At 50.5% G+C, this 12,387-nt stretch overlaps 1 protein-coding gene across 14 annotated transcripts in view; it reads right to left on the minus strand.

The window, feature by feature from the left end:
- CIITA (MHC class II transactivator-like) overlaps positions 1 to 12,387 on the minus strand; it is a 59,070-nt gene that overhangs the window by 5,595 nt on the left and 41,088 nt on the right. For 7 of the 14 annotated variants that reach the window (XM_021085809.1, XM_021085807.1, XM_021085811.1 and 4 more), the window contains 8 exons: positions 11,875 to 12,033; positions 10,585 to 10,656; positions 7,459 to 7,539; positions 6,526 to 6,618; positions 4,539 to 4,625; positions 1,176 to 1,259; positions 932 to 1,015; positions 64 to 160 (listed from right to left, as the gene is read on the minus strand). In XM_021085809.1, coding sequence (XP_020941468.1) covers positions 91 to 160; positions 932 to 1,015; positions 1,176 to 1,259; positions 4,539 to 4,625; positions 6,526 to 6,618; positions 7,459 to 7,539; positions 10,585 to 10,656; positions 11,875 to 12,033 — 730 coding nt within the window. In that variant the 3' untranslated portion in view covers positions 64 to 90. 14 annotated transcript variants of the gene reach the window in all.

Below are 12,387 nucleotides of genomic sequence, written 5' to 3' on the forward strand. Positions count from 1 at the left end.
TTCACAGCGCACAGCCCCCAGGGGGCCCCTGTGGTTCTCTCCTTCCAAGCCCACCTGAGTTACCTTGTCCCGGGTGCAGCCTGGATCATCTCAGGATATCCTTGAGTCCTGCTGCTGCAGGTGTTCCTGGACACCAAACGGGATGGTGGGTGTCCACATCCTGTGATGGGGCCATGGTGCACAGAGGCTAGGTTAGAGGAGAGGGGGCTGTGTGCAAGCTGCCCCCAAATCCCTCCTCCCACCCAGCCTAGTGTGGGGTAACCGGGATGCCAGAGACCTAGGAGCCCCGAGACCCCTTTCTTTAGAGTGGGTTTTGCTGTTGACTTGCTGTGTGACCTCAGAAAGTTAGTTAACCTCTCTGTGCCTTATTCATCTCATCTGTAAAACAGATCTTATAAGATGCACCCTATCCCTCTTAGAAGATATGGGTGATGATGTAGATGACAGTGATTGAACGGTATAAAGTACAGTGTTGGAAAGCAGATATTTTGGTGACATAATAAAAAATAAGGTTTTTTTGGCCCTACCCATGCCCCAGGCCAGGGATTGAACCTGTGCCATAGCAGTGACAATGCTGGATCCTTAAGCCAGAATGCTACCAGGGAACTCCTTTGTTTTTTTAATGGTAAATAAGTTTGAACCATATGAAATTGCCAATTATGGAGGTCAAAACTGGTTGAATATAAATGATTTCATATCGCTCAGACTAATGCATTGAGCATTTTCATGCACCGAACACTGTTCTAAGTATCTTGACTGATTTAAACCCCACAAAATGGCTTGAGGGTATTATTAATATCACTCCCTTTTTATAGTCAAAGAATCCAAGGCTGGGGGTGAAGTATCTGCTTGCCCAAGGTCACACGCTGACAAAGGGCAGAGCTGAAGGTATCTGAGCTCAGGGCTCACACAGAATCACACACTGACTTACGCCAGCGTCTCCATGTGAGGGCACTTTCTCAGGCTGGCGGCGAGCTGCTGGGCCCCGGCGGCTGTGAACTTGTTGTACTGGACACTGGGGAGAGAAACCCATTGCAGAGCCTGGCCCTAGGGACCCTCCAGCCCCAGACCAAGGCCATCACCAGGTTCTCAAACATCCGGACCTCAGCCCAGCCCTGGTCCTCCCACCGTGCAGCCCCTGTCCCCACCCCCCATGCCCAGGGTCCCACACTCACTCTAGCACCCGGAGGGACCCCATGTCTGGAAGCACATGCGCCAGGCTCTCGGCTCCCACATCGCAGATGCAGTTATTGTACAAGCTGCCAGAAACAGAGGTCAGAGCTGGGGCTGGGGATGCTGGGGAATCAAGGACCGGGACACACGCACCCAGCCGGAATTACTGCCCCACTTTACAGAGGGAAAAACTGAGGCCCAGGAAATCAAGGCTACTTCTCCAGGATCACATGGTAAATCTGAGGGAGCAGGAGGACTGAGTGGAAGTAGCTTTCTGGCTGAGACATCCCAAGTTCTAATCCCAGCTCTGTGTTCTCCTGCCTGTCTGACCTTTGGCAAGTTACGCAGCTCCTCTGTGACTCAGTTTGTGCCTCCATAAAATGGGTATGATAGGGTAATTGTGGGGAGGAATAAATGAGTTAATGCTGTTAAAACACCAAGAACGGGGCCTGAGACGCGGAATGAAGCGCAAGTTAACTACAGGTTATTACACCTCCCAAGGGGGTTGTAAGGGCTACACCAGTTACTGTTGGGGCTGTGCCCAGCGTTCAGAATAGCAGGGAAGGGAAAAACCCAGAGTCACTGGGTAGATTCAAGTTTCTATAGTGTATTCAGTCACCATGAGCAGTGTCAAAAATAGCACAACGGGTGTTGCTGGTCCCGACTTAAGTTGTACACTCATTACAACAAGCATGCTTTTCACAAGCCAGGTGCAGCTGCGATTATGATTTCAAGGCCATGACTTTGCCATGACTCAGCCTCAGAGCTACCACTGCAGGGCTGCATGTAAAAGCAGCAGGTCAACACTACAGCAACGTGGATTCAAATTAAACTCCAGGATCCCCTGATGTCATGGGTTGGCTGGTACCAGGGCAGGAACAAAGGAGAGGTTTTAGGATCTCTTCCTGGGATGGATCTTAGAACCCAGGAGGCTTTTCCTCCCCCAGGAGGCAGAGGAATTCTTCCCATATTTCATTGATGCCAAGATGTACATGTTTACATCTGAAAATTAATGAGATCAGGATGTGTCTGATAATGGATGTTATAAATTTTTCTTTGCTTTTTACAGCCGCACCTGCTGCATATGGAAGTTCCCAGGCTAGTAGTAGAATTGGAGCCACAGCCACAGCAATGCCAGATCCTTAACTCACTGAGTGAGGCCAGGGATGGAACCCACATCCTCACTGAGATGAGTCAGGTTCTTAACCCCCGAGCCACAATGGGAACTCCCTGTTTTTTGGCTTTTTTGTTTTTTTTAGAGAGAACAGGGATGTTCCCTTGCTTTTTTTTTTTTTTTTTTTTTTTGTCTTTTTTGTCTTTTTTGTTGTTGTTGTTGTTGTTATTGTTGCTATTTCTTGGACCGCTCCCGCGGCATACGGAGGTTCCCAGGCTAGGGGTTGAATCGGAGCTGTAGCCACCGGCCTACGCCAGAGCCACAGCAACGCGGGATCCGAGCCGCGTCTGCAACCTACACCACAGCTCACGGCAACGCCGAATCCTTAACCCACTGAGCAAGGGCAGGGATCGAACCCGCAACCTCATGGTTCCTAGTCGGATTCGTTAACCACTGCGCCACGACGGGAACTCCTTTTTTGTTTTTTTTAAAGGTTGCACCCATGGCATATGGAAGTTCCTGAGCCAGGGATTGAATCCGAGGTGCAGCAGCGACCCAATCTGCAGCTGTGGCAATGCTAGATCCTTTAACCCAACCCAGGGATTCAACCCACACCTCTGCAGCGACTGGAGCTGCTACAGTCAGATTCTTAACTCATTGTATCCCAGCGGGAATGCCAATGGATGTCATGGTGTAATTAGTAGTGTTCTGTTCTCTTAATGGTGACTTACAACAGAGGGCATCTCGAGTCCGTAAAACAAGAGGTTTCCTAAAGCATCAATCAGATCAGGTATCACCTCACATGTCCCACCCGATTCTCCATTCACAAAGGAAAACCCCCCAATCCCCTCCTGACCTACAAGGGACTCCCTGTATGATCTGGCCTCTTTTGACCTCTCCGTCCTGTCGCATCCCCCCTGTGTCCCTCATTCCCTATAGCCAGCCACAATGGCCCTTCTCGCCCCGAAAGACCCAGGTTCCTTCCCACATCAGGGCCTTTGCATCTGCTGTTCCTTCTTCCTGGAATGCTTTTCCCTGACAGCTTCCTATAAGAAGGGGAGGGTCACGTCCTCAGAATTGGCCTCCCTGGTGAGTTCAATACTCCCTAGTGTATCCTCCGGGGCTTTTTTTTTTTTTTCCTTCCTAGCATGGATCACCATTTTAAATATTTTGTTTATGCATAGGCTTTTTTTTTTTTTTTTGCTTATTAGGGCCACACCTGTGGCACCTGGAGGTTCCCAGGCTAGGGGTCTAATCAGAGCTGCAGCTGCCAGCCTACACCACAGCCACAGCAATGCCAGATCCGAGACGCATCTGCAACCAATTTGTGGCAACACTGGATCCTTAACTCACTGAGCGAGGCCAGGGATTGAACCCACAACCTCATGGTTCCTAGTCGGATTCATTTCCACCATGCCGCAACGGGAATTTCCCTATATGCTTACTATGAGGCAAGGAACCTGAAAGCAAGACCCACAATTGTTTTGTTCATAGCTGTCTCTACTTCCTAGCACAGGTTCTGGCCATGGCTGATATTAGAGAATATTAGATGCCCTCACAACTCTACGGGGTTGCCAATCACATAGACTACAAGCTGCCCAGCACGCTACCTAGGCAGTGGTAGGTGGGAGCTCTGGCTGGAAGGACCCATAAGTCCCTGGTACCACCACAGGCCAGGCTGGAAGTCATCAAAAGCAAGATGTGCTATGCCAAGGTTCACCATAAGGTGGCAGTGTAGGGACAGACCAGTGTGAGAGTGACAAGAGCCAGCCTAGGTTGCCTGTACAAGGTCAGCCTTAGCAACCACTGCCTCTGGACTCTAAAAGGCTCAGTCCTGCCATCCCCTAGGGAAAGAGGACCAGTATTTACTGACCACCAGAGCCAGGCATTGTGCCAAGCGCTTTCCATAGGCCATTGGAATGGTCCCTATGTTCCAGATGAGCACACAGGCTCAGTTTCCCGAGGAAGTAACTTGCCCAGAATTTGCCAGATGCCCTTCCCCAGGTGCTGCTAAGATTACTCTTGTTCGGGGTGGTGACATCGCCCAGCTTCAGGGGCGTGTGTCCCTGTCGGATTTTAGGTCGGCACCCTCTCTCCCCCACCAAGCTGTGCAACACTGACCAGCAGAAGAGCCTGGTCAGTGATTGCTTCTGGGGTCCAGTGCTGGACCTGGCAGCTGGCACCAAGGGGGCTCTCTGCCTGCCCCCAGCCCACCAGCTCAGTGCCGGACAGGCGGGGGTGGGGCACTTACCTCAGCCTGAGGAGGGACGCGGCCAGCGAGGGCAGGGCCTTGGCCAGCTGGCAAGCACCCACGTCGGAGATGTTGTTCTGGGACAAGCTGCAGGGTGCGACAAGGGGGAGGGCTCAGGGCCAAACTTGAACGCCCCTCCCCATCAGCATCCACAGCCCCAGGCTCGGGCAGACCTGGGAACTTCTGCTTCCTCTTAGGGCAGATCAAAGCAGCAAACGCAAGACCATCTACCCGGATGAGAGCTGGGGGTGCCAGACTAAGGAGGGGGTGCTGTGGATAGACCTGTGCTCACTCTTTTTTAAATTTTTGTCTTTTTAGGGCTGCACCTATGGCATCTGGAAGTTCCCAGGCTGCAGGTTGAATTTGAGCTGCATCTGCCGGCCTACACCACAGGGTCAGCATCTCCAGATCCTAGCTGCTTCTGCAACTTACACCGCAGATCATGGCAATACCAGAACTTTAACCCACTGAGCGAGGCCAGGGATCAAACCCATATCCTCATGGATGCTACTTGGGTTCTTAACCTGCTGAGCCAAGATGGGAACGCCCTATGTTCACTCTTTTTTTTTTTTTTGCTTTTTAGGGCCACACCCATGGCACATGGAAGTTCCCAGGCTAGGGATCAAGTCGGAGCTGTAGCAGCCGGCCTACACCACAGCCATAGCAACATGGGATCCAAGCTGTGTTTTTGACCTACACCACAGCTCAAGGCAATGTCAGATCCCTGACCCAGTGATCGAGGCCAGGTATTGAACCCGCATCCTCATGGATACTAGTCAGATTCGTTTCTGCTATGCCAGGATGGGAACCCCCCCTGTGTTCACATTTAATCAATAAAAAGATGCAGTTAGGTCCTGAGGCTGCGTGGGAGGATGGGGGTGAGGATGCAGATGAGAGAAAGAGGGATCCCTCCTCCCTACACCTGTTTTATGATTTTACAGCATCCTTCTTCTCCCTTTGGACCACTTTTCAGCCACTTTTCTCCCTTGTTATTAATAAGGGCTCGCATGATTTATTTAATGATGTGGGCTCCATGAGGCAAGGGGTTGGATCTGGTTTGTTCATTACAGTGTCCCCATGTCTAGAGCAGTGGCAAGCACAGAGCAGGTGCTCTGAAAATATTTAAATGGGGAAAAAAGAAAGGAAGGAAAGGTAGGAGGGGGAAGGAGACAGAGGGGGGAGGGAGGAGGGAAGGGAAAGAGGAAGTGGCGAGGGAAGGAAGGACAAAGGGAGGGGAATCTAGCTTGCTCACCCTGTTTCCTAAAACACGATAAATTACTTAAGAAATCTCAGTATCCTACAGTCAAGGAAACCCCTAAGTGAATTCTGGGGTCATGGTTGTGTAGCATGGCTAGACGTGGAATTTTTCGGTAAAAAAAATCACGTCGACCCTCCTGCATCATATTTTCTCCTACTTCTCAAAACCCAGAAAAGGTGTTTTCTGGCCGTGCCTGCAGCATGCGGAAGTTTGGGGCCCAGGAATCACACCTGCACCACAGCAGCGACCACAGCAGTGACAACACCGGATCCGTGGCCTGCTGAACCACCAACCAGTGAATAAAAATTCACTATTTTGATAATAATGTTTTACTGATAAATCCCAATCTGCCCCTCCCCAGTCTAACTTCCTCTCGCTGAGCAGTGCTTGCATTCATCTCTGCCTGCTTCATAATTATGGGTGTTTGTTTTCTTGTTTACTGGGTCTCCTCCCTAGAAGACTGCTGACGTCACAGGCTTTGTTTTATTTAAAGCTGGGTCTCCTGGACCTTGAATGGTGTCTGCACATAGCAGGTGCTCCTTAAATATTTGTTCATGAAATGAATAAATGACTGTTGAAAGGAGGATTAAATAAATGATCGAATGAGTGAATGAATGAATGCGTGGATGATTACATGGATGCCTGATTGAATGGATGCGTGAAGGAAAGAATAAAAAGGCTAGACTTTGGGGACAAATGCAGCAGGAAGGGCGGGCTCAGCCCACTCACTTGAGCGTCTCCAGGGCCTTCAGTTGAGGGAAGGTGGCTGAGAGCTGGGCGACACCCTCGTCCCCGATCTTGTTCTCACTCAGCGAGTCCAGGCTGCAGGTGGAATCAGAGGGGGGCCATCAGCCAGCACCCCAGAAGCCACTAGACCCTCCCTTGCCCTCCAACTCAGAGGGTCTCTTCCCATCCCCCACCCCTGGACACACTATAGCCAGATGGGGCTCTGTGCCTTTGAGAGCATGGTTTCACCACCCTGGGGGTGCCAGGTGGCCAGCCAGGGGCCAAGGTTCCAACCCCACCCCCACCCCATGGACCTGAATCCCTGTTTTCCTTCCTGGGAGCCTCAGGAGTTGGGACAACTTTCTTAACCTCAATTGTACAATGGGCTCTTGTTCCCCGACCCTGCTGCCGCCAGGATTGCTGGGAGTGGCCCATGAGGGGGAAAGGGTTTCAAAGGTCACAGAAGGAGTCGACCTACTTTTTTTGGGGGGGGGGGCTTTTCAGAGCTGCACCTGCAGCATATGGAAGTTCCCAGGCTAGAGATCGAATCGGAGCTGTAGCTACAAGACTACACCACAGCCACAGCCACGCCAGACCTGAGCCATGTCTGTGACCTATACCCACAGCGCACAGCAACGCCAGATCTTTAACCCACTTAGTAAGGCCAGGGATCGAACCCGTGTCCTCATGGATACTAGTCGGGTTCGTAACTCCGCTGAGCCACAACGGGGAAGCCTCAACCTATTTATTACTGGGGATTCCCATCTGCCATCTCTTCCTTGCGGTGGGGCATCTGGTCACTCACAGGAGCCACACCGAGGAAGCAGCAGGACAGAGGGAGAGGGGGAGAGAGGGAGAGGAAGGGACAGACATGACCAGGGTTTAGGGTGCTCGAAGCTCGAGGTCTCCAGGAGGGATGCCAGCGTCTATACTCACTCCAGATGCTGCAGGGAAGAAAAGGCCTCAAGGATCCTCACCAGTTTGGGGAAAGCCTGGGGGCCCAAGACAGGGCCCAGCCTAGGAGGCAAAGAAGAGGTAAGACCCCCAAACAGTCATAGCCCCTCTATTCAGCCCCCAGAAGGCAGGACCATCTGACGCCCCCTTCCCGTCCCTGCCTCCCCAGGCCCCACCCTCACCCCCGCCCCACCAGGTGGGCTCCCAATTCTTCTGCTTTCACAAAGGCTCCTCCAGAGGCCAGCTCGCTCCCAGCTGCAGGTCCCCAGCTGTCCTCTCTGAGCAGGGAGCCAGGTCTCCTTCTTGCCGACACCCACATACACGCCTCTCCTACCCTGACCTGGGGAAGTGGGTCCCAAATGCGGGCCCGAGGACACCACCAGTCCTGAGAAAGGCGGCTTAATTATTTGCCATGGCTTTTCAATAACCAACAGAACCATTTCTTGAGCACTTTTTATGTGCCAGGAACACGCTGGGTCCATCACCCAGTTCAGCTCTCATTTACTCCTCACAATGACTCTGAGCTAAGAGTGGTTCTTATCCTCATTTTCCAGATAGGGAAACCAAGGCACAGAGAGGTTAACTAACCCATACAAGGTCACACAGCCTGGATGGACCTTTAGACCAGACAGACTTCGGGGAATGAGAAGAACAAAGACAATGGAGGGAGGTTTGGTTTTGTTTTTAAAATCTGGTTAAGTGTACTCAATGTAAACAACTGTCTTCTATTCTGAAATCCTTTAAACTTTTTTGACATTAAACTATTCTTTTTTTTTTTTTTTTCTCTTTTTGCCTTTTCTAGGGCTGCTCCCTCGGCACATGGAGGTTCCCAGGCTAGGGGTTGAATCGGAACTGTAGCCCCAGGCCTACACCAGAGCCACAGCAACTCGGGATCCGAGCCATGTCTGCGACCTACACCATAGCTCATGGCAACGCTGGATCCTTAACCCACTGAGCAAGGCCAGGGATCAAACCCACAACCTCATGGTTCCTAGTCAGATTCATCAACCACAAAGCCACTATAGGAACTCCTAAACTATTCATCTTTTTAAATAAAATTATGCTGCCAGCAGTGGTTATTCCACTTGTTTGAGTAAATACAGTTGATACAAATTAAGATGGTAACTGCAGAGTTGCTCATATTGTGAAATATTTTGTCTTTGAAACCTCAAAGTCTAGGAACCTCTAGCCTCAATGAAAGGGCACAAGATGGAAATTCAAAATCCAGGGCACAAGATGGAAATTCAAAATCCGATTGGAATCTGGGCTCTGCCACATAGCTTCTGTCCTTCGGTTGGACCTTTTGAGCAAACCCCTTTACTTGGCATCTCAATCTTTTCAAATTTAGCCCCAGTCTTCAGAGCTTTTTGGAAAGATTAAGGAATTCTTTATCAAATATCGACGGCTTGCCTCCTATACAACAGGTCCAGCCGGTCTGTCGTGCAGACAGCCATGAACAAAGCAGACAAAATCCTTGCCCTCATGGGGTGGACATTTCAGGAAGCAAGATAGATAATCAAAGAAATCAGCCAACTATCTTGCGGAGGAGATGATAAGTGATACAGAGAATAATACACGTGGTGAGCAGGGCAGAATTGTACTTTCAAGTGTGGGAGTCAGAAAAGGTCTCTTTCCCTGAAAACCAGAGGAAAATGAGGGCTTGGGCCACATGGATATCTGGGGGAGAGCATCCTGGGCAGAAGGCAGAAGGCACAGCCAGTGCAAAGGCCCAGGGGTTGGGCCAGGCCTAGTGAGGTTGAAAAGCCTCAAGAGGACCCACACGGCTGGAGTGGAGGGAGCCTGGGGGAGAGTGCAGGAGGTGAGGGTGCAAAGGGAAAGGGGGCTGAATCAGGGAAGACTCTTCTACCAGCAGAGCCCCTGCAGGGTTGCGAGTGGCCAAGCAGCCCGACCTATAGGCAGATGAGATCACAGGAGAGCTGGCACGGTGGCTGGCACAGCAGCAGCCGGCCACACACCCAAAATAGTCCTTTCCTTCCTCCCTTCTTTCCTCAGAACTTTCTCAGGGCTTCCAGCCTGCAGGTGGCTAGTCTCCTGGTTCTGGGCTGTTCCACCCCACGGCTTGTTGTTTCCCAGAGCACAGTTCCGACCTTGAACTAGGGGCTTTTTAAGCTGAAAATAATTCAAAGCCAGAAAGGGCTCTTGGTGATTGTTTTTACACATTTATTTCCTCTTTTCAGCAACATTTTAACCTCCGCTCTGCACATATTTGGCACCTTGCCTCTGTTCAAAAGAAGAAACACTTGGCTTTTTCTGGGGGTGAGGGGGTGGGAGCAGCAATCAGGAGGAGCAGACAGCTCATGGGTGACCAGCTGGGGAACTCGGGCAAGTTACTTAACCTCACTGGGCATCAGTTTCGTCTATAAAATGGGGGGAGGGGATAACATTTCTCTCCCAGAGTAGCTCTTGAAATTAATGAGATTGCATATAAAAAACCCTGAGTACACCATAGGTGTTTAATAATTCCTCCCTCACTGACAGATGGTTTTAGATCTCTAATAAGGACTCATCACAAATTTAGCTTTTTCCTTTGTTGGAACAACAGCCAGGCTGACCTGTCATCTGTGACTCTGGGCAAACAGTTTACACTCCCTTGGCCTCATTGCCTGCATTTGTACAATGGGGCAATGATAACAACATCTCCTTAGCTCATGGCTCATTTCCATTCCTTTGCCAAACTTCAATGCTTCAATTGCCTCCTCCAGGAAGTCACCTTGACCTCTCCTAAGTCTGCACTTTGACAGCCCTTGAGCTTCCGGCCACCAATCACAGCAGGTAGTAATTATCTATTTACACTGGATGGTAAGCTCATGGAGAACAGTGGCCTTGATCCTAGGATTAGGTCTGTTGAATGAGCGGATGCAAATGAGCACATATACCAGCCAATGGGCCAGTTGGCTTCATCCCTGAGAACCTCCAGGACTAGCCTGGACCGGTCATACTGCAGCTGCTGGAAGCTGGTTTCTAGAGTTGTGGGGCAAGGCGGGTAAGAAAGATTCTGAGGATCCATCTCCATTCTGGTGGCACAAGCCGAGCTAATGCTGGGGAAGAAACATCGTGGGGACCCGAGATAATACCCCCTTCACTCACGCAAATTCCAACTTCTTTAGGTCCCGGACAGCAGGGAGTTCCCCAGCCATGTCTTCAGAAGAGCTTCTCGTCCTGGAGAGATGGAGAGAATGGGCAATGTCAGGGGACCTTCACCTGTCGCTGAGTCCCTTCCTAAATGTACTAAGATGCATGCCACATTCCCAAAATTCCCCAGAAGGACTGCCTTTCCCGGGCTATGGTTAGTCCCTTCTTTTTTTTCTTTTTTTTCTTTTTTTTTTAAGGCTGCACCTGTGGCATAAGGAAGTTCCAAGGCTAGGGGGGGACTTGGAGCTGTAGCCGCTGGCCTACGCCACAGCCACAGCAACGTGGGATCCCAAGCTGTGTCTGCGACCTACACCATAGTTCACACAACACCAGATTCTTAACCCACTGAGCAAGGCCAGGGATTGAACCCCTGTCTTCATGGAGACTAGCTGGGTTCTTAACCTGCTGAGCCACCACAGGAACTCCTTGTTATGCCCTTCTTAAAAAGAAAAGCCTCAGAACAGGATGTTATGAAGGCTAATATTCCTGTGTGTTTCATGGAAAAGAGCCTCAGAGGAGACCCATCCCATCCCAGACAGCACATAGTAGGTGCTCGAACAATGTATGATGAAGGAATGAGGGAAAGGCAGTTGTTCTGTGGTCAAGTGTCCTCTACCCACTAGACATTAGATCTCTGCCATCAAAAAAATGGGGATGATACTGGTCCTGGCTGCCTTGAAAGGTGGCCATAGTGTCACTTCTGTTACTAGATGCAGAAGGCAGCTCGTGAACTCTTAGCAGCAGAGAATAGTTCCCTGGCTTTAGCTGAGAAAGAATTAGGGGGATTCCCATTGTGACTCAGGGGTAACAAACCTGGCTAGTACACACGAGGACACGGGTTCGATCCCTGGCCTCACTCAGTGAGTTAAGAATCAAGCATTGCCATGAGCTGTGGTGTAGGTCACAGATGTGGCTTGGATCTGGTATTGCTGTGGCTGTGGCTGTGGCATAGGCCAGAAGCTATAGCTCCGATTTGACCCCTCATCTGGGAACTTCCATAAGCTGAAGGTGTGGTCCTAAAAAAGAAAAAAAAAAATTGGGAACATGACTGCAAGTTTTTAATGGGACCAAGTGATAAATCCTGGGAGTTCTGCATGGGTGGTGACAACAGTGAGAGATTCTGGGTGGCCACTGTCCAAGCGGAGGACATGGGATATCCCCCAAAGATGAGGCACTGGAAGTGCTAATGACAAATGTAATGGACCTGCATGGCCTGGACCACCTCCCGTGCCCTTTCCTCCTCACCTCTGGATCTGCACGAGGTTGCCCAGGTCTTCCACATCCTTCATGGACTTGGCCTTGAAAGGCTCAATGGTAAATTTCTCCTCCAGTGCCTGGAGTAGCTTGGTCTCCCCACGTTGCTGTAGAGACTCCCACAGCCCCACTGTGTCACTCAAGGCGGCCCTGTGGAGGAAGGGCCTCAGACCCAGGCATGGTGACCGGGCTAGACCATAACGGATGGGCAACTCCATGAAGGGACCTCCTACCTATTCAGGTACTTTCTTTGCTCAGCTTAACCCCCTACTTTCTCTAGAAAGCCTTCCATGACCACTTAAGCCCTTATCAATTCCTCCTTTTTCTTAGCTCTCCTGGGTTTTCTTTTCCTTTTTGCTTTGGCTACCAGGAAGCTCAGTGCTGAATTCTCCGTTGAACCATTACAATGGTGTAGACCTTATAGCTCTGGTAAAATATGCTTAGAGGGAAGGTAGGAGAGATTCTCTGGAAATAAGGCTTAAGGGATCAAACAGATCACAGGAG

The sequence above is a fragment of the Sus scrofa genome, chromosome 3 (assembly GCF_000003025.6).
Source record: "Sus scrofa isolate TJ Tabasco breed Duroc chromosome 3, Sscrofa11.1, whole genome shotgun sequence".
NCBI lineage: Eukaryota > Metazoa > Chordata > Mammalia > Artiodactyla > Suidae > Sus > Sus scrofa.